The sequence below is a fragment of the Drosophila takahashii genome, chromosome 3L, assembly GCF_030179915.1.
Source record: "Drosophila takahashii strain IR98-3 E-12201 chromosome 3L, DtakHiC1v2, whole genome shotgun sequence".
Classification (NCBI taxonomy): domain Eukaryota; kingdom Metazoa; phylum Arthropoda; class Insecta; order Diptera; family Drosophilidae; genus Drosophila; species Drosophila takahashii.
Window position 1 is genome coordinate 28,686,481 of NC_091680.1, and position 23,022 is coordinate 28,709,502.

At 31.4% G+C, this 23,022-nt stretch overlaps 1 protein-coding gene across 24 annotated transcripts in view; it reads left to right on the plus strand.

Annotated features, from left to right (window-relative positions):
- The window catches only part of nrm (neuromusculin), a 156,423-nt gene that overhangs the window by 22,038 nt on the left and 111,363 nt on the right, over positions 1-23,022 (plus strand). For all 24 annotated transcript variants that reach the window (XR_011418598.1, XM_070215204.1, XM_070215208.1 and 21 more), the window contains 8 exons: positions 5,813-5,984; positions 6,041-6,189; positions 13,414-13,584; positions 13,748-13,906; positions 14,055-14,131; positions 15,717-15,815; positions 18,731-18,890; positions 20,313-20,424. Coding sequence is in view for 23 of the 24 variants with exons in the window: in XM_070215204.1 (XP_070071305.1) it covers positions 5,813-5,984; positions 6,041-6,189; positions 13,414-13,584; positions 13,748-13,906; positions 14,055-14,131; positions 15,717-15,815; positions 18,731-18,890; positions 20,313-20,424 (1,099 nt within the window). In the remaining variant the exon portion in view is untranslated. The remainder of the gene's footprint in view (positions 1-5,812; positions 5,985-6,040; positions 6,190-13,413; positions 13,585-13,747; positions 13,907-14,054; positions 14,132-15,716; positions 15,816-18,730; positions 18,891-20,312; positions 20,425-23,022) is intronic.

Here is a 23,022-nt window from a genome sequence, read left to right on the forward strand (position 1 = left end):
GTTGATTGGATGAAAAAGCATTAAATTTCACTTCAGACAACCAACAAATATAAAATAGAAACCCCAATTCATGAAGTATCATAAAGTAAACCCAAAAGAATTTACATGATCACGTTGGTAACTCAGAAATGATGATGCTATTTTATGCGGAATACAAAATTCATTTATTTTCAAAGTTTTACCACTATTATAAGCTAAAACAAATCAGAATGAGAGTCCTCAAACTTTTCGAGACGATTAAGCTAAATGATATAAAATGGACTTCACAGGCCCCAGAACCAAAACACATCGAAAATCTTTGCAGATATGTTAAAAAACAATGTTGTTAATGCAAAACGAAAGGAAAAAAAAGGCCTTGAGCTTTTTTGAAAAAGTCACAGAACAAGTTCCCCAAGAAAAGTTTCTAAAGTCTAGTGATGTAAAATCCGTCCCTTTTTTTTTTTTTGTTTTGTTGGTAAATTCGGTTTTAAGGGGTGTATTTTTAACGAAGCCATTTAGGCCAGCTTTTTTGCATTTTTTCTAACTTTTTTTAACTTTGACGAAATGTAGCTTCTAAGCGAATGAATGGAACTCAATGCATTGTATAAGAAAGTTGGAGAGCATTCCATTACCTGTAAAATGTGTCTTTTGTGGTTGAAATCGGTTAACCACAACTCGAGATAGAAATTAAAAAAGAGTCAAAAACGTTTTTTACACATTAAAAAAAATTTGATCCATAAAAAAAATTGTATGTGCCATTTTTTTAAACCACGAAGACGTACTTTTCCGGAAAACAAAGATTTTCTTCATGATTTTTGTAGTCTTGCAGAGGGTATTATGATTTCAGTCAGAAGTTTGCAACGCAGTGAAGGAGACGTTTCCGACCCCATAAAGTATATATATTCTTGATCAGCATCACAAGACGAGTCGATCTAGCCATGTCCGTCTGTCCGTCTTCCCGTCTGTCTGTTTCTACGCAAACTAGTCTCTCAGTTTTTGAGCTATCGGGACGAAACTTTCGCAAAAGTCTTCTTTCTATTGCAGGTAGTATATATGTCGGAGCCGACCGGATCGGACAACTATATCTTATAGCTCCTATTGGAAGGATCGGAAGAAAAAAACTTTAAAAAATTCTAGCTTCGGTGTTTTTTGAAATATTACCTTCTACTTTTGGGGATGTTATTTTTTAAATAATTCTGAATCTCGAATTAATTATTTAAAAAATCGGACTACTATATCATATAGCTGCCATAGGAACGATCGGAAAATTAATGGAAAAGTAATAGGAAATAAATTCTAGCTTCTTTGGTTTTTATTGTATTATCTTCTACTCTAGGATATGACTCTTTTTAAATATTTCCGAATTTCAATTTTAATTTGATCAAAATCGGACGACTATATCATATAGCTGCCATAGGAACGATCGGAAAATTAATGAGAAATATTAGAAAATTGAACATTTTTGCGATTTGTTAATTAATAGGAATGATCTGCAAGGGTATATAAGCTTCGGCTGGCCGAAGCTAGCTTCCTTTCTTGTTTAAGATCAAGTTTTGTCATATCATTCTAAAATGAATAAATATTATTTTGATCTTATTTCACATTATTTGTTCGAAAAAATACTGACTTCGGTATTTCAAACAAGTATATTTATAATTTATATGAAATCATATGACACTGATATGATAAAATATCAAACATTTTTAGGAATTTCCCTAATCGGTAGCCTAGGGGACCAAAGCGCGCGGATTATATGTTATGTAAGCGTATAGTCGGAAGTGTGTGTTCAGTCCCACGTGGAAGCGGAAGTTCTTTGCGTTTTTTTATTTTTTTTTTACTCATTAATATTCATATTTAATACAAATTGAGATTTAGTTTATGTAACACACACATAAATGGCTAAGTAAGAGTAAAAACCTCGAACCTAACTTGGGATGTCGAAATATTTAAAAATATTGTATCAATGATATTTTTTATTTAAACAAAAAATCAAAATGATATTTGATATATCAGAAAAAAAATATCTTCATATCAGATTTTTTTGATATTTTTGTTTTATTTTTTTTTTTTAATTTTAAGCTGCATAAGCAATAAGCACTAAACATTAACCCACATACGATCTTAAATTATATTTTATAAACAATACTTATTTTTGCTTTCTTTTGCTTTTATTTAAAATATTAAAATCAAGTATTTCCCGCGCATTTTATTTATCGCGTTTTCTTAAATTCTAAATGCTATGCTATGCATTTTCACTTGCCGAAAAATAAATTTTAGGGGGGCTCATCTTTACATACATATGTATTTTTTCTTGTCCCGATGAAAAGTGAGACCACTTAAAAATATCAAAAAAATGTGGAAAAAATCGATGATATATGATAACACTATGCAGCATCAAAAATTTACCTCGATGGATGCTATATTTTTGGATTCGTTACGAATTCCAAAGTTAAACTGCGTTTTCCAAAAAGTTCCCCGACGCAAGTATTCTTAGCAAAAGGACCTCAAAGTTCGAAAAATGCTGAAATTGGCCAACTTTCCGGAGCTCTCAGAGGCAAACGGATACATTGGTTAATTTGGTGTTAAAGTTTTTTAAAAGATATACTCTTTATCTTTCAAAACCCATACTTTGAATAATTATAGGATTTTTATTAAGGGAGAAACAAGTTTTAGAAAACATAGTCAAAAAACATAAAAGCATACAGCTTCGGTCAAAATAGTAGTAGTGTTGCCGTCCTGTGTTTTTAAAAGTTTGTTGTTGTGACTTTTTTTTATCCAATGAGTCTAATAGTACAATTATAATCAATACAATATTACCAAAAGAAGATGAATTACAACAACAAACTTTTAAAAACACAGGACGGCAACACTACTACTATTTTGACCGAAGCTGTATGCTTTTATGTTTTTTGAGTATGTTTTCTGGAATTTATTTCTGTCTTAAAAAAAATCCTAAAATTATTCTAAGTATGGGGCTTGAAAGATAAAGAGTGTATCTTTTAAAAAACGTTAACATCGAATCAATCCATGAATCTGTTTGCCTCTGAGAGCTCCGGAAAGTTGGACAATTTCTGCATTTTTCGAACTATGAAGTCCTTTTGCTAAGAATCCTTGCGTCGGGGAACTTTTTGGAAAACGCAGTTTAACTTGGGAATTCGTAACGAATACAAAAATATAGCATCCATCTAGGTAAATTTAAAAAACACTAAAAATGCTGCACAGTGTAATTATTCAAAAAAAAATATCATATATATTTATATTTTGATATATTTTCGACATCCCTATTTGTAACGCAGTTAAGGAGACGATTCCAACCTCATAAAGTATAAATATTCTTGATCAGTATCACTAGTCGGTTCGATCTAGCCTGTCCGTCCGTTTTTAAATTGTATAAATAAATGAAAGTTATTTAGAGACACAAAATCTAACCTGTTTCTAGTTCAGTGTGATTAATATTTATGCTTATTTGAATGCGCGGAAACTATGCAACATTAATTTAATGAAAAAATTCCTTTCGGATATTTTTCAAGTTACGAAAGTTACAAAGAAGTAAATAATGACAATTGATTTAAATGTTATTACAATATATCAGCGGTCGGCACACTCATACAATTACATTTTGTTTTATATTTGTGTGAGTAAATTGTACGGGGCGGCTTAACAGTGTGTGTGCGCAGACCGCTGTTCTACAGTATACGTGGAGGCAGCGCTCGAGCAGAACAATTTCCTATGCTCACTTAATAGGACGCTGCCGACCGCTGCAATATATCATTCAAGTATTTCTGCAAAAGAGTAGGGAAAAGGTCTGTAGGTTGGTACAGTTTTGTTTTTTTATCTGCCATTTCGACATTCACTTATGAAACTTCACGCATTAGATACTTATCGAAAGATTAGTCTTTTAGCTTCAAGAAAAACAACAAAAAATGATTTTTTTCCCTAGTGAAAACTGAAATTTATTTATTTTAGTTTGTTTGAACTTATTTCCCGTCCATTTTTAATTAACTTAGACCAAATAGCCGTTAAAACTAAAAGGCTCTTTAAAAACGATCACGTTTCCCCAAATTTCAAAAGAAAATTTACTATGCAGAAATCGATCTCTGTCGGGCTGATGGTTTTTGTATGCAAAACGGGTGTCTCAACTTACACGCTCAAAGTGTCCACACTTACACAAAATGGGTTGTTTTTTTCTGACTATCAAGTTAATGTGATATTTTTAATATTTGTTAAGCATGTAATTACCTATGTTTTAAGCATTTTACCAAATATATTCAAGCTCGTTATTAATTTTTTATGGAATTTTGAAAAAAGTGGTCAAAAACTTTTTTGGTTAAAAATGGTAATGGTCAAATCTCAGAATCAATCGAAACTCTTTATTTCGATAGAGGACTAAAGTATAAAGATCGGTTTTAATTTTTTTGTAAATTAGCTTTTGAGGTTTTTTAATATTTGGTATGCAACTTTGTGCACACAAAAAAATTTGCTTGGTAAAATTGACCAACAAAGATAGTTACGTAACTATTAAAATAGTTACGTGTATTTTGTTTTTGCTTTGGGTTTGTGTCTTTGCTAATTGTGTGTATTTTGTTGTTGTGAAATGACTATTTACTTAGTAGAATTGACAATTTTGCTGGTTGGGGACTGTTTGACAATTATTACAGCTGATTTTACCAAGTTTTTTTTTTGTGTGTGGGATATCTTAATACCTTTCAGAAAAATATTTTTAAAAATGTTTAAATTTAATATTAAGTATTTTTTAAGGGAATTAAAATTTAAAAAATTCTGTACGCCGGAATATTTTCGAAAAAAATAATTATCCTCATGTTGCTTCATCAATTCTTCACGGTGTGGGTAAACAAAATTTTTGTATTTGCAAGTCCTTTAGTTAGTTAGTTAGTTTAACAACTTTGCATCAAGCAACAACAGCGCAACGTGTAAGAAAGAGAAAGCACTATTTCTGCTCTTCCGTGTTCGTATTGCTGTTCTCTTCTTACACCTCTTAACCTATAGGTTGGAACCAATTTATTCAATCCAAATATTTTTCGCTTTGATTATCATCCATTGCGGTTCTTATTAAATTTAAATATGTGCAGTGTAGAAAATGAGATTGTGTACATGGCAAAGGGGCAAAGTGTGCTTGCTCTGTTACTATTTAAAGTTTAAGACCCGATCACGACATACGTTTTTTTTAATAGTTGTACTAACAACTTTTTTAATACATTATTGTTTTTCAAATGTTAAATATACATCTTAAAAACTTTTTATTTACACTGCTTTAGCTTTTTATACCCGTTACTCGTAAAGTAAAAGGGTATATTGTATTCGTGCAAAAGTATGTAACAGGGAGAAGGAAGCGTTTCCGACCCTATAAATTTCCGAAAAAAATTGTCTGTCTGTCTGTCTGTATGAACGCTGAGATCTCGGAAACTTCAAAAGCTAGAAGGTAGAGAGTTTCCACACATATTCTGTATTTAAAATAATATAATTTTAATCTTTTAGTTACAAGTATTTTATTAAGTAATCATTTCTAAAATGTTCTAAATTAAAATTAAAAGAGTTAATATTTCGCATAAATTTTTTTTAATTTGAAAATATAAACGATAAATATAATACTTTTTAAAATAAAAATATACCCAATTTAATATTTAATATTCCCTTCTTGGATTTTAATATTAAACTAAGCATTTACATTTAAATTAATATTTATATTATTATTCAATTAATATTTAATATTTAAATTTACTATACCATTATTTTTTCAGTTATAATGCATAACTTTAATGCATATTTTTAAATGAATTTTGAGTATAATATATTTTGTATTCTTTTTTTCCAGATACCACCATCAGTCAGCAAGAAAGTTTTTCAGTTGTGCTTCCGTGTCCCGTTAATGTAGATAAGTGCGGAAAACTACATTCATTAAATTGGTTTAAGGGCGATGATCGCATTGCTGCAATGCTCCTTGGAGAAAGTAATGTGACGAGTGTTAATAAAGAATTTGACGAAAGGTAAATGAATATAACATTAAATAAAAAATAAATAAAATGTTTTTCTCTTTTAAAAGGGTAACTGTTCAGCAAAACCCATACAGATTAGTTATTAAGGACTTAAAAATAGCTGATGAAGATATTTATCTATGTGATACTACATTTTTTATACCAGAAGAAACGTGTGATAACTTCAATGGATATCGAGTCGAATTGAGAGTCCTAGGTAAGCTAAGTAACATAGCATTACAATTTATTACAATTATATTTTATTGATATTATAATCAATAGCTTCTTGCATGCCAAATATGCCCTACAATTTGGTTTTTACTTTGTTTGCTTGTTTCCGTATTCACCTGGATTAAGAAACCTACAAACTGAAAAACTTCGTGTTACATTTAAAAAAATAAGTTTAATGAGGAGTAGGGTCTTTGAGATCAAAAAATCAACTAATTTGGCGATTTTTTCTATTATAACTGGTTGGATGAATTAAATTCAAACCTTTTGTATATTATTAAGTGTCATTTAAATAAATTTTATTTATTTTTAAAGCCGATACAATCGGCTAATATATCGGTGGCAAAGCGATTGCTATAACACTATTAAAAAAAGGTGTTTTGCGGTGTTCACTGTATCTCCGCCAAAAATAATCGAAATAATTGAAAAAACCCGCCCCTTTGCTCCACTTCGTGAAGAATTGATGAAGAAATATTAGGATAAATTTTTTCTTCGGAAACCGCGTGTGGAATACACGGCGTACAGAATTTTAATAAAGTTTAAATACTTTATTTCAAATTAAAATTTTTTTTTTTATTTTTCTGAATGATACTAAGATGTTCCACAAAGTTGCATACCAAATATTAAAAAAAAACCTCAAAATCGGAGTTTAATTAAAAAATATTTTTTTTCTTTTAATGAAATGAATTCCACGTTTAAGTGCAATGACACCTAATCCTGCAACTATTACTGTGAATAGAATTCTATTGATTTATGCAGTGCTGTAATAGAAATTTTTCGTTCGTAGAGTATTTGATTCTGGTAACTACACGCTAAAAGTGCATGAGTTTTAAATTAAGTGGAAACTAAAAAATTTTTAGTTGATTACAAGTAGAGTGCATAAAAATAATAAATATTATAATAACAGTGATTGTCTCCCGTTTATCAGAAATAAATGAAACTCTGAAACCGGTTTTCAAGGATAGGTTTTGTAATTTTCTTTGAATTTAACATTAACATTTCAATATTTAGGCTTAACTCCTAAAATGATTACCACTCCCAAAAAAACTTAATATGAAACGATGAATAATTTGATATTCGGCATATCAATTCGATGTGCTCGAAATGTAAACAACATATTAAAAATAGGCCTGTTTGAATTTCAAATGTGTCTTTCTTCCTGCCTCAACCAAGTCCAAGTCCTGCAAGTTTAGAATGGGAAGGACTTTTGTAGGGATATTCAACCAACTGTTTTTTTAAAGGCCCTGCAATGTGCTAATTAAATTTTTTTTACCAATCCTTTCCCTAGACTTAAGAACTCGGAAAGTTGACCTTCAAAATAAATAAATTTTTTCTAACTGCAATTCAATTGAATTGTTTGTACAAAAATTTGGCTTGCACTCAGCCGATGAGCAGCTTTTTCGGATTTCTTTTGCTCGGCTCGCTCACAGACTGATTGCTCTTGAACGACGATTCAAAAAGTCTTTTGCGCATGTGTGTGTGCCAGTTCTGCCAGAATCTTTGAAGCCAAAATTGCAAGATTTGGAAAAAAATTGCTACAAATTGCTAAAATTTATATAAAAATTCCAAAAAAAATGGCTAAATATTTAAATTGTTCGATACGAGCGCGGGAGATCAGGAATAGTGCTTTCCCTTTGTTACACGTTGCACGTTGCTAAACTAAAATCGCTGTCTTTACTAGTAGGATATGAGGATAACATTTTTATTCGGAAACCGCGTGTATTCCGGCGTACAGAATTGTTCTACTTTTAAATTCTCTTAAAAAATACTTAATTATAAATTTGACATTTTTTTTAAATATTTTTTTGAAAGATATTAACATATCTCACAAAGGTGCTTACCAAAAAAACTCAAACGAGTCTCAAGTGCTGCATAGCTAAAAAAGCGGAGCTTAATTAGAAAAATATTACTAAAAAACAAGAGAGGAAGCTAGCTTCGGCCAGCCGAAGCTTATATACCCTTGCAGATCATTCCTTTTAATTAACAAATCGCAAAAATGTTAAATTTTCTAATATTTCTCATTAATTTTCCCATTGTTCCTATGGCAGCTATATGATATCAAATAAAAACACCTCTAAACGAGGTAAAAAACTAGTGACGATCGCACCTTCAACGTACAAAAGTTCTGATATCAACTTTTGTGACGAAAAATGATTTTACATGCGACTAAATAAGTACGCCACCTAAAATTTACTCGTTTCGTCACAAAAGTATATCACCCCTCATTCGACGGGTATTTTCAATAGGAACACAACTAAAACATTGCGAGGGGGCATTTATCCCCACCGGCCCCAACAGCTCCAAATTTCGAAATTTTTACATTTTCACATTCACCGCTCTCTCTCCCAAGCCAATTGATTTTCTGAAAGTCTTGGTATGCAATCCTTTAAGTTTTTGCAATACCTAAAATCATTTTTCGTCACAAAAGTTGATATCAGAACTTTTGTATGTTGAAGATGCGATCGTCACTAGTTTTTTACCTCGTCAAGAGGTGTTTTTATTTGATATTAGAAGTTTTTGTTTGTTTACTTTTGCTCTCATAGGTGCTAATAAAAACATTTAAATTTAAATTGGTCATAAATCATAATTTTTAAACTATTGTTAAGTTCAAAAGGCGTTGAAGTGTTTCAAAATACCTTTTAAACGAGGTATAGCACATGTCTGTAAAAGTCGTAGAACAAAAGATTCCTATATGGAACTCTTAAGTGCAAATTTACTGATTCCATGACCTTAAAATACAGTTCGGATACCCTCACAATACTCAGGGAGCGTTAGTAGTTCGAGCTGGCTAAAGTGGCTATTTTCGAATAAAAATAACTTTTAAACGTGACTTTTTACAGTAATGTGTTATATACCAAAATTTAAGGAATCTCAAGGGCTTTAAAGTTTAAAGTTTAAAAAAAATCGTTAGAGCCGTTTTTGAAAAAAATAAAAAAAAGCTAAAAAAAAAGTTTTAAAAAATTGTCTTTTGTTCATATCTTTTTAACTATTACATTTACACAAATTGCATATAGAAAAGTATTATAGCATTTAAATACCTTTTAAACGAGTTGCAGCACAAGTCTGTAGCTTTAGTAGTACACACAAAAAAATTTGCTTGGTAAAATTGACCAACAAAGATAAATAAACACAGGGGCGATTTCGTCACCTGCAATATCTCGGAATCCATAAGTCTTAAAAATATATAATTTTTTTTGTTTTAGTCCCTCAAGACGGCATGACACAACCAATGCCTTTTTTTTTGCACAGAAGGCCAAGATAATTAAGCTATAATATTAAATGTGTTTTAACAGTTCAAAAGCTACATTTAGTTCTCGACGAAATTTTTTCTGTATGCCACAATTCAAAAGGAATAAGATACACGATTTTTTATATAATACACAGTGCTATAATGTGCATTTCTGCGTTAGTGATTTTTAACATCGCGCCTAATTTCGGAAGAAAAATAATTATTTCTAAAAAAGTACTGTCTGTGGAAATTTCGCCACCCTATGCTTAGGGTAAATTCGCCCCTATTTTAAATACATATTTTTTTATTTGACGAGCTGGCTAACGAACAGACTACCGGCAGCAGCAACAAATATAGGACGTCAACAAAAATGGTACGCTTGATCAGTGTAGCACACTTACAGGCGTTAAACTCCCTACATTTTTCAGGTGACGAAATTGCCCCTGTGGTGTGGTGATTTTACCCCCCTATGTGGCGAGATTGCCCCAGTATGGGTTTACTTTTTAATTTTTTATAAATCACCAAGGTAATTAAAAAAATAGGGGAATGTCACATTTTAAAGCTTGGTGCTAACCGCATTCAACAATAAAAATAGAAATATGATAACGTGTCTCAAGATGGACAAAAAATAGCTTTGAAAAAATGCTGACGAAATTACCTCACTCTCCCCTACTTTTCGGAAAATTAATAAACACGTGTATCAGGATATGGCCGAAAAAAATTATTTTTTTTTGAATTTTTTTAGTTTGCCAAAAAACGTGAATTTTGAATAAGTACCCTCTCATTAAAAATCTGAATCTCCGGTTGTAGTAATCCGATTGACTTCGTGTTTTTTGCATTAATTCCTCTAAAACTTCTTCACTAAAAAAAAATAAAAAAAAAGAGTTTTTAATTTCTTAAAAATAAAAACAAATTAAGATTTTAAAAATCTTTTTCAACGGGTTCCCCACAAAAATTTTTTTTTTAATTTAACATATGCGCCATATTGTTAGTTTCAATCGGCTTTTGTCAAAAAGGTGGAGCCATGATTAGTTTTTAAAATATCGAATTTGTTTTAACAAGGCCTCGGCTTTCTTTTATGAAAAAACGTCATATTGTTAGTTTCAATCGGTTTTTGTCAAAAAGGTGGAGCCATGTTTAGTTTTTAAAATATCGAATTTGTTTTAACAAGGCCTCGGCTTTTTTCTATAAAAAAACGTCGCAGCATGTAGGTCTACTCTCTCACTCTTATCGGATCCTTACGGAATTCATGTTTTCTCATCGTTTACTAGTCCTTTAACCATTTTTTATGATTAAAAGTTAACTTTTAAGTGTTTTGACAATTTCTGAATGACAAAAAGTAAAAAATAAAAAGTTTAATAAACAATAATTTAAAAATTGTTGTATTTATTAATTTTTTGTTTTATGTAATTTATTAAACATTTTTAAATATTTTTTTTAATTAAAAAAAATTAATAAATTTTATAATTTTTATTAAATAAATTTTTTTTTTAATTAAAAAAAATATCGCTTTTAAACTGAGCTTGCAAACAGACGGAACAGACGGACAGACGGACATGGCTATATCGACTCCCCTATTGATCCTGATCAAGAATGTGTATTATGGGGTCGGAAACGTCTCCTTCACTGCGTTACAAACTTCTGGCCAAAATTATAATACCCTCTGCAAGGGTATAAAAATTGATGAAATACGCACTTCATGAAACCTTCATTTTCTGGTAAGGTACATCTTTCTAATTAAGAAAAGGGCACTTAGAATTTTTTGTATTGTACCAATTTTTTTTAAAGTGTAAAACAAGTTTTTGACGCTTATTTAATTGCTAACTTGAGCTTGGATTAACCGATTTCGGCCATCAAAGACTCATTTCACAGGTAATAAAATGCCCTCAAACTTTCTTATACATAGCGTTTAGATCTATTCATTAGTTTAAAAAACCACAATTAGTCAAAGTTGAAAAAAAAAGCAAAAATGCTGGCATAAATGGCTTCGTAAAAAATACTCGCCTAAAAACCAAAACTAGTTTTATAACTTATACTGGCAGAAGGTAGTTTGACAAAGAAAACAAGCTATTGATCATTACAATACACCAGCGACACCCAGAAAACAAAATGCACTAAAAAGGGGCCTAATTACCTAAAATTTTAGGAAACATGGCCAGAAAAAGGCGCCAAGGCCATGCATTACCTAAAATGTTGGTCATGTGGACTATATTTTGTACGCAGTCTTAGATTTATTTTTGGTCAGAATTACCTAAATATTAGGTATTTTCAAAAAAGTGAAAAATTTTTACTATTGCTTATATTGCTATTTTCGGATAAGTAAATATTTTATTTTGTTAATTAATACTAAGGACCATTATTTGTATTTAATTGTGAGTAAAAATCGATTTCAAACTATTCATAAATTTTAGGTCATACGGACCAATTTTAAGATTAAGATGGCCTATAAAAATCTTTGTAGCTTTATCTAAAAAGTAGGAACATAGTCCACATGCTAATATTTTCAGGTAACTCATTACCTAAATCTGAAATTTTAGTCTATTAACATTTTTTAGATCATACGTTACCAAAAAAATAGTCCCACATTTCTCTGGGTGCAGAGGTTCCTACCCTAAACGACCTTAAAATGGGTATGGGGCCCACATCCTTACACATTTTGAAAAGTGTAAATGCTGTTATTTTAGGTTTAGTAATACCTACCAAAGCGTTGAATATTATATTAAATCGGATCAAAAGTTATGAGCAAATAAAGAATTTTCCGCTAGATGGCGTCTCTTCTAGATTCTGCCTGCCCTTGCTGCTTGCATATCTTTATCCCTCTCTCAATAATTTAGCTGAGTAACGGCTATTTGATAGTCGGGGCACTCCACTTTACCTTTTATTCCTATTGGAGCAGAAGGATATTCAATCTGGCTCCTTCGGAATTATAAACAACCTGCAATAGAAATATTTTGAAAAAGTTTAATGCCGATACCTTTACAACTGAAGGACTAGTTGGGGGACTTAATTTATGATACCCATGAATAAGTTTATATTTCTATATATCTAAACACCCCACCAAATTTAAGTAAGCTATCCAAGTACTTACATATAAAGGGTGGTTTCTGTTAGCATGCTTACATCGTTACCGCATTTCTAAGGGAAAAGTTTACTAGAAAGAAGACCGGTTTCGGTTTTTCTCCCGGTATGAAATTGAATCCTTTTGTCTAAACTGCCTGTTTTAAAATAATCATTCCCTCTATCCTGTTGACACGCAGCCTTTTAGTCTTTAACAAATATTTTTCTCTTTCTTTCATTTTACATAAACACGCGTCAAAACTCATAAAAATATTTATCTTTACAAATTGTTCTCTTTAAAAAACTATATCAAACCGATTGTCTACCTCGACTTGGAAACTCTTTGTAATACGTATGACCCATTACTACTACTACATTATATTAACATTAACATTGCTCAAAATCCTTACATTATTCATGTACCAATACAAAAATACAAATCACCCCATCTGTGGCCAATAATTATAAAACGTTTAACTCTAACAATGTTTACTTACCTAATATTGATTTTGGACTTAAAATGCACACCATTTTCTACGCTTTAAAAACGTAGAAAACATTGGTAAATAAATTCCTTAAATAAATGTATGGTTCATTGGGTGTGTTTAGTTTCAAAATTAATCTCAATGGACAAATGAAAATAAATAGTTGTTTAATATTTAAAAATAAGTGTTTTAGGAGTAATTGTTTATTAAAGAAATGTTACAAAATGTAATTTACTCAAGAAATAAATCATTTGTATTAAACATTTTTGTTAAGGTATAACTATGTTTTGGGGATAATTTTTAAAAATATATATTCAACACAAAACCATATATATTATAATTTTTTTGAGATTATAATTAAAATATTTATCCTCTTAAAATTATACGGCACTCACACACAAACAACACTATTCAACAAATGAATAAACATACACATACTCAGTGCCACCCACTGAGATTGTTATTTTGGATGCAAAAGGCGATCGAATCGAGAACGGCAGCGTAGTTGGACCCATGCAGGAACGCCAGTCCCTCAAAGCAACATGTACTGTAAAGAACACCCGCCCTCAACCAGAAGTCGGGTGGTTCCGTGGAGACAAGCGACTAACAACCTGTAAGTATTACAATTACAATAGTTGTCTAAATACCAATAAATATGAGTAAAGGGCATTCAATCCTTTTATGTTAGGTTATTTTCTTCTGTACAGGTATTGACACGCCTTCTAATAATACTAATAATTAAATCAAAACTTTAAACTTACAATTGACTCCAACAGATTCTCCGACTCATGACTTGAACGATGGACTTTATACGTCAACACTCGAGTTGGATTGGCCATTGTCCCGCGAAGATCTTGCTCAGGACATTGAATGTCGCGTGAACTCTGCAGCCATACCAAACACAACTGTAACAAAATTTAGCGTGGACTTACAAGGTATTTAACTGAAAAACAGACTCCAAATAAATTTTTTTTGAAATTTACTATAAGAGTAACTGGTAACTTATAGTCGGAGCCCTCGACTATAGCGTTTTTTCTTGTTTTTTTATTACACTATTCTAATTAACAATTTTTTCTTCAACAGTTCGTCCAACAAGGATCGATATAAACGGAGTGAAACATCATACAGTGCAAGGCAGCAAAGTGGTTTTAACATGTGATGTAAGTATATATGTATATCTAATCAAAAACTTGTGCAGTGTTCGACACATTACTGTACAATGAACAGTGTACACAGAAATATTTTAATTAATGTCATGTTTGACCTCAAAATATGTTTTATTATTATTATTTAAATGCGGTTAATTGAAATTCCACTGCACGATGTAAGTTTTGAGCTTAAAAACACACGGCGGCTTGATATCCTTGCAGAGGTTTTTTTGAATTTAGTCTAAAGTTTGCAAACGCAAAGAAGGTTCTGTTTTCGACTCTGTAAAGTTATTATGTATCGAATCGATTTAGCAATGTCTGTCCATCAGTCCGATTCTACGCGAACTTGTCCGAACTGGCAGGAGATGATATTAGGATGATATTATCTTCTATCTGCCTAGCGCCTATATTTTAAATCATTTGTAAAATGAGATATCATGAAAATCAGTCTACCAACCAATAATGTTTCATTCAAATATTGCAGCGGTCGGCAACGTCCTATTAAATGAGCATAGGGAATTGTTCTGCTCATTCTCCGTCGCTCACGTACACTGTAGAACAGCGGTCTGCACACACACATCGATGAGCTGCCCTGAGCAAATCACTCACACAAATATATAAATATAAATATAAATATAATATAAAAGAAGATGTCACTGTATGTGTGTGCCGACCGCTCAAGTATTGGTACGACCTAGGTACAATTTAGTGGTACCTTTTACCTTACCTAGGTATAAAAATAATTGAGTACCTTTTACCTTACCTAGCTAAATATTTTTATATACCTTTGGAATTATTAAGGTACTTACATAAGCATTAAACATTGCTCTGATTTAAAATAGCCAAATCTGAATGCGACACTGAAATAAGCTAAATCCACCACATCTACACGTCATTGTATCGTTTCGTTTCGAAACTGTAATAGTCGGAACATATTTGAGAATGAAAACTAATCGCAGTTTTATTTTATATAATTTTGTGCACGTATGTATGTTCCCATCACTACATCAATTTATTTATGAAACCAATGTGTATTTGGCGCGCAAAAATGCCGTATGTACGTATGTTTCATAAATACATTAATGAAGTGATACGTGCATACAATTATTCATGCCGCGTGTTTTCAAAATATATACACAAAATTATAACATTTAAATTTAAATGAAATGAAAAGATATTGTTTGTTTAAGACGACTAAAAACGGAAAACTAGTCTTATTTTAAGTTTAAATGATTACATTGAATAAAACAAAAAAATTATAAAAAATAAAAAAACAATATATTTACCTTTTACCTTTACCTAGGTACTGAAAAATTGAAGTACCTTTACCTTACCTAGGTATTTATTTTTGCCCAATACCTTTTACCTTACCTAGGTAAAAAAACACAGTACCTTTCCCAACACTGGTATTGGATAAATATCCTGTGAGATGGTAAGCTTCACTGTCGAATCCCGAATTTCAGAAGCAATTTTTTGTTGCATACTTTTTGGATAACAAATTTTCGTTTATTTTCAACGAGTCCGGGGTATAATACATTTGTACTTAAGAACATGGAAGACTATTATTTAATGTGTAAAACTTTTTATTTCATACTAGATCCAAGGAGCTCGACCAGCTGTTAACCTTACGTGGTATAATTCATCAATCTTAATTAATCCTGATGATAATGATATAACTGAAATTCGGATTAAATCGGTAAATTTCACTTTATATAGAGTGTAAGCCAATAACACAGGGACTGTAACAGTTATAACTTTTAAAATAAAAGTCATCGGGTAACAGTTTTTCTCCTGACTTTTATTTATCTGTCACAAAATTACTGTTATGAAAAGACTTTTATAAATCTCACACAGAATAACTGTTATGACTTTTAAAATAAAAGTCAAAAATAAATAGCAGTCCGAGACTTTTACTTTTTTGAAAAAAGTCCCTGGAAGACTTTTATTTGTAAGCATTTAAATAAAAGTCTTTATGAAATATCTCGCTTAATAATCCAAGAAAAAAATAAAACCAATTAGTTCAGAGTTAGTTTATTTGTTTGTATTTAATTTCAAAATTTAAAGTTTTTCCAGTGTATCTGAAGACAAATTTGATCTTAAATCGGTCAATAAGTTTGAAAGCTGAAAATGCCCGTTATACACTCACAAAAATAAAACTCACTGACTGCTTTATATTTTAAAAACCTTTCCAATATATCAGTCAGGACTTTTATAATAAAAGTCTTTCGATAACTGTTAATCTCTGACAAGTAAAATAGAAGTATTTGAATAACTGTTATTTGTTGTGGGATACATAAAAGTCCCACGATAAAAGATTATTGCATGAATCAACAGATTGCATGAAAATAAACAATTCTGCGTTTTTAGAAAAATTCTACCTATTTTTCTTCATATTTTATTTTAAAGGACTTTTAAATAAAATAACTGTTATTTTCGGACCCTGCAATAGCACCAGTTTACAAAAAAAAATTGATGAAATACGCTCTTTATGAAAGCTTTATTTTCCGATAAGGTACATCTTTCTGACTAAGAAAAGGGCACTTACAATTTTTTGTATGGTACCAATTTTTTTAAAGTGTAAAAAACGTTTTTGACGCTTTTTTTTCGATTTCCGCCGATTGCGGCCATCGAAGACTCATTTCACAGGTGATAGAATGCCCTCTTACTTATAAAACTAATTTTGGTTTTTAGGCGTGTATTTTTAACGAAGCCATTTATGCCATAATTTTTGCGTTTTTTCCAACTTTTTCAACTTTGACAAATTGTAGCTTCTAAACTAATGAATGGATCTCTATGCTGTGTATAAGAAAGTTCGAGGGCATTCTATTACCTGTAAAATGAGTCTTCGATGGCCGAAATCGGTTATTCACAGCTCGAGTTAGAAATTAAAAAAGCGTCAAAAACGTTTTTTACACTTTAAAAAAAATTGGTACCATACAAAAAATTGTAAGTGCCCTTTTTTTAATCAGAAAGATGTACCTTACCAGAAAATAAAAGTTTCATGAAATGCGTATTTCATCAATTTTTTTTTGTAAACTGGTGTAATAACACATGTATGCAACATACAAAATTTATATCGATGAATGCTATATTTTTGAATTCGTTACGAATTCCGAAGTTAAACTGATCTTTTTCAAAAAGAACCTCAAAGTTTGAAAAATGCTAAAATTGGCCAGCTTTTTGAAGGTATCACAGGCAAACGGATTCATAGTTTGTTTTGATGTTAAAGTTTTTTAAAAGATACATACTTTATCTTTTAAATCCCATACTTAGAATAATTTTAGGATTTTATTTAAGGGAGATACAAATTTTAGAAAACAGCATACAGCTGCGGTCAAAATAGCAGTAGTGTGGCCGCCCTGTGTATTTTTAAAGTTTGTTGTTGTAACTTTTCTTATCCAATTAATCTAGTAGTATAATTATAATCAATATATTATAACCAGGAGAAGATAAGTTACAACAACAAACTTTTAAAAACACAGTGCGGCAACACTACTACTATTTTGACCGCAGCTGTATGCTGTTATGCTTTTTGATTGTTTTCTTGAATTTCTTTCTTCCTTAAGGGGTTATATACAGTTGTGATAGATGAAAAAATCGATTTTTTTTTTGCACATTCTTTAAGTATATACTGTTGAGAATACTCTCACAAAAATTCAAAACGATCGGAGCTTTAGAACCGAAGTTGTAGCTATTTATAGCGCACTACCAGCACATCGGCCCTTACAAACTTGAAACTTTAAACGCGATTATCTCAGAATCTTGTTTTTTCGAAATTACCTTTGCGGTGGACACGATTACTAAAAAACTATTAATCTGATGGACACAAAATGTTGACCACTTATTTATTATAACAATAGCTAGTCCTTGAACGAAGGATTTAAAATTTTTTTGAAAACTTCTTTTTTTAGAGCATAAAATCCAAAATTTTATACCATGAAACAGGTAATTTTTTGTTTAAACCGTCTCCGTTTTTTTTTAATCAAAATTTTAACAAATCCATCGTTCAGGGACTAGGCAATACAATATACTAACAAAATTTATTTGAATTGCGGATTTGAGATGAACCGTTCTTGGGATATGATGTCCACCGCAAGTCACCATCGAAGAAAAATGATCTTGGAATTTGGCCATAACATTTTTATTATTTAATATTTTTTTGTGAAAAAATTTTAATAAGTACCCAGAAACATGTACTAAACAACGCCGGCAAAACATTTTTAATAAGTATTTTTTTTGGTGTCAAAAAAAAAATCGGTAAAATTTCATTTTTTTGTGCGGTACAACTGTATATAACCCCTTAAAAAAATCCTACAATTATTCTAAGTATGGGGTTGGATAAAGAGTGTAACTTTTAAACATTTTTAACATCAAAACAAACCATGAATCCGTTTGCCTGTGATACCTCCGGAAAGTTTGCCAGTTTCAGCATTCTTCAAACATTGAGGTCCTTGTGCTAAGGATCCTTGCGTCAAGGATCTTTTTTGGAAATCGCAGTTTAACTTCGGAATTCGTAGCGAATTCAAAAATATAGCATCAATCGAGGTAATTTTTAAAACCATTAATTTTGTTGCACAGTGTAATTCATATATCTAACATGTTTTTCTGCAGTTTGAAAAAAAGGATGGCACGTACCACACGCAATCGGAACTGATTTTTAATGCCACACGCTTTGAAAATGACCGCGTTTTTCGCTGCGAAGCTGAAAATGTTGTTTTGCAAATCAATCGAGAAAAACCCATTTCATCTGTTTTTACATTGGAAGTTTTATGTAAGTGTTTAAAAAAAAGGAAATTACACAAATGTATAAGTACAAGCCGAAGTAAATACATCATTGGAGTTAAAACCACATACAGAAAATAAATAGGGTATTCCCCAAACTGTTGAATTGTTGAATTTTGCTGTTGAATCAACTTTCAGAAATTTCAGCAATTCAACGGCCTCGGGGCTGTTGAAAACTTTGTTGAATCGTTAAAAACTAGAGTTGTCTTCTTATTTTACTAAAGGTTATGACAACTCTGCAACATTTTACCATTATAAGTTCGCATTATTTACTTTAAAATCAATAAGAAAGTCTATTACACTCATACAAATTTTCCGGTAAAATCGCCCTAAAAACAAGGAAAATCGCCCTAAAACGGGGGTCAATGGCGACTAGGCAACAAATCTAGGGCGAATCGCCATAAAAATAAAACCAAATAAAAGCAAAAAAGTCTATTAATTTTTCAATGGTGGGGGGGGGGGTGTTGATATTTCCTGGGAACTGGTTTCAACACATACACACACACACACACACTCGAACATCGTTTCAGATAATTTATTTGTTGAATTGTTGCTATATCGGACGATGCCGTTGGGGGCAGGAGGCAGCAGACTTGTATAACTGCCGGTTATAACTGAAAAATCATCTTTGTAATCGAATTAAGGAGATATATATAAGGAGAAAATACAACTTACTTGAAAAAAACATTTGCGGTCTCTACGAGGGTTCGAACCCACGGCCTCTCGTGTTAGAGTCTAACGCTCTAGCGCTGCACCACAGTCCGATCGCGCTAAGCAACGTACAAACACTGTACACATCTCACTTTCTTCGCATGCTTAACATAAATTAGTCTTTAAACTCAGAATTTTCTTATGTATTTAGGGTTTTAAGACTACTTTAAATTTAACATGCGGACGAAAAAACTTAATTAGTAATAAAAACTGTAATAAAAAAAAAAAAGTGTTGATTCACACAGGAATCGAACCCACGACCTGTATTTTCAAACAGCAAAGCTGAAAGTGCGAGTGCTTAGACCGCTGGGCTACCCATTCTAACTCACTTGTTTTGACCTGTCAACTACACACACATGTACATAACACGTTTTACATGTATGTATCCATTTATTGCGTCATAAAATTTCGCCCTAAAAAGTAGGGCAAATTGGCCCTTTTGAAAAAACTAACCCTAAAAAATATTTAGGGCTAGCCACCCGTATAATAAGAAAATTTTTGGTATTTTTAGGGCGACCTCGGTTTTAGGGCGACTTTTCTAGTATTTAGGTAAAAATTTCTATGAGTGTATGTTTTCATAGTGCACAAACAACACTGAAAAGAATCATATGGGAAAACTCTAACGTTATTTATTTGTAAAGCGATACAAAGTATTACGTAGTTGTTTAATCACATAACATATCCTTTTATTCTACAATAGATCCACCCGTTGTCAAAGTCAGCCCATCTGCTATAATGACCAACACCAGTGAAATAGTTCTTCTTAATTGTGAATATGTGGCGAATCCTGCATCTCTAACACAAGTTGAATGGTAAGTAAGCCCGGGATCATTCAAATGTAGTATTTAAAGACCACAAGAATTTGCATGGGCGGAAGAAGTAGAAACAAATGTCGATATATCGTATCCTTTAATTTTAAATATTATACATAAATATCCATCTTGACTTTAAGAATTCGCGACGGGTCGATGAGCTGTGAAATTTGTTATCATGGTCCTATTTAAAAATCGATTTTTTTATAAAACTGAAATTATTAGCATGAGTCCTTCGGGTAACCTTGAAACCCATTTGACTTGGGTCGTTTAGGTTTGGGTATTTGGGTTTGAGTAATTTACCCAAATACCCAAACCCAAACGACCCAAGTCAAATGGGTTTGATGTAGGTCGGTTGGGTTTAAGGTTTGACAAGGCTTATTCCACGTGAGACGTAATAGGCAAATTTGGGTCAAATCTCAGAATCAATCGAAACTTTTTTTTTCGATAGAGGATTGAAATATAAGGATCGGTTTTTTTTTTTTTTTTTTTAATTCTTACCGTTTATTTTTAAAAAATATTTTTTTAAATTAGCTCCGATTTTTCAGTTATCACTTGAAATTCGTTTGAGTTATTTTAATATTTGGTATGCAACTTTGTGGAATAACTTCATATCCTTCAGAAAAATATTTTAAAAATTTTTTTAATTTAAAATTAAGTGTTTTTTAAGGGAATTTTAAATTTAAAAAATTCTGTACGCCGTATACACGCGATTTCCGAAAAAAATAATTTTCCTCATGTTGCTTCATCAATTCTTCAGGAAGTGGTGAAAAAAAATTTTAGCAACTTTGCATCAAGCAATAACAGCTCAACGCCCAATTTCTGCCATTAAAAATCTGAATCTCCGGTTGTAGTAATCCGATTGACTTCGTGTCTTCTGCATTAATTCCTCTAAAGCCTCTTATTAAAAAAAAAAAATGATTTTTTAATTTCTTAAAAGTAAAAACAAATTAAGATTTAAAAAATTTTTTTTAACGGGTTCCACACAAAAAAAATATTTTTTTTAATTTAACATATGGGACGTTCCATGTCAACCCGGCCACCCCACTTTTTTCTTTTTTTTGTATGTGAACAGTACCACATTGATTCCAAAGCCGCTTGCTTCTAAAAGTTTACCTCGTTCAGCTGTGAAAAAAATAATAGCACCACTAACCCAAAAAAATTTTAACTAGTCACCCTACTCACATTTTTTAACTTTTTTAACTTTTCAAAACGGGTTTTAAATAGTAAGACTAAACATAATTTGAATATGAAAAAAAATGTTAGCTTTATAAAAGGTTTCTGGACTTATTTAAGAAAATCCATGCAAAACTGGAAAAACATACGAAAAAAATAATAGCACCACTTTTCTAAAAATAGAATAAAAGGTAGAAAAATGACAAATGGGTAACTTAATCTTTAGTTGGCGGTAGCTAACAAGTAAATCTAAGTTTAAAGTGTAAATATCTTTTGCGATTTTTGGATATAATGACTTACTATCGATTAAACAAGTCAGGACCGTACCTATAAAGGAATTGGGACCCAAAAGTCATGATATATTTTCAAATTTTGTTCGGAAATGATTTAAGACTGCTGCTCTCCCGTGTTCGTATTGCTGTTCTCTTCTTACACGTTGCGCTGTTTTTGCTTGATGCAAAGTTGCTAAACTAAAATCGTTGTCTTTACTAGTAGGTCTTGCAAATACAAAAATTTTATTTTACCACTTCGTGAAGAATTGATGAAGCAATATGAGGATAATTTTTTTATTCGGTAACATTCAAATCTGTCAAAATAATTATGCCGACTAGTGTATTATTTACGCGCGAAAAAAACAAAAAAGTAGATCATTCCTATAAATTTACAAATCGCAAAAATGTTAAATTTCGAATTATTTTGACATTTTTTAAACCCTTGCAGAGGGTATTATGATTTTGGTCAGAAGTTTGCAAGGCAGTGAAGGAGATGTTTCCGACCCAGTAAAGTATATATTCTTGATCAGCATCACAAGACGAGTCGATCTCGCCATTTCCGTCCGTCTGTCTGTTTCTACGCAAACTAGTCCCACAGTTTTTGAGCTATCGGGATGAAACTTTCCCAAAAGTCTTCTTTCTATTGCAGGTAGTATATATGTCGGAACCGACCGGATCGGACAACTATATCTTATAGCTCCCATAGGAAGGATCGGAAAAAAACGGTAAAACAAGAAAGAAAGCTAGCTTCGGCCAGCCGAAGCTTATATACCCTTGCAGATCGTTCCTATTAACTTACAAATCGCAAAAATGTTAAATTTCGTATTATTTTAATATTATTTTTTCTATCCTTCCCTATTGCAGTTATAGAATATAATCGTCCGATTTTTGTTAAATTTAATTAAAAACTCTGAAATATTAAAAAAAATCATATCATATCCATATATCAATACAATAAAAATCAACGGAGCTATAATTTGTTTCCAATTAATTTCCCATTAATTTTTCGATCGTTCCTATGGCAGCAATATGATATAGTCATCCTATTTTGATCAAATTAAAATTGAAATTCGGAAATATTTAAAAAGAGTCATGTCCTAAAGTAGAAGAAAATATAATAAAAGCCAAAGAGGCTAGAATTTATTTCCTA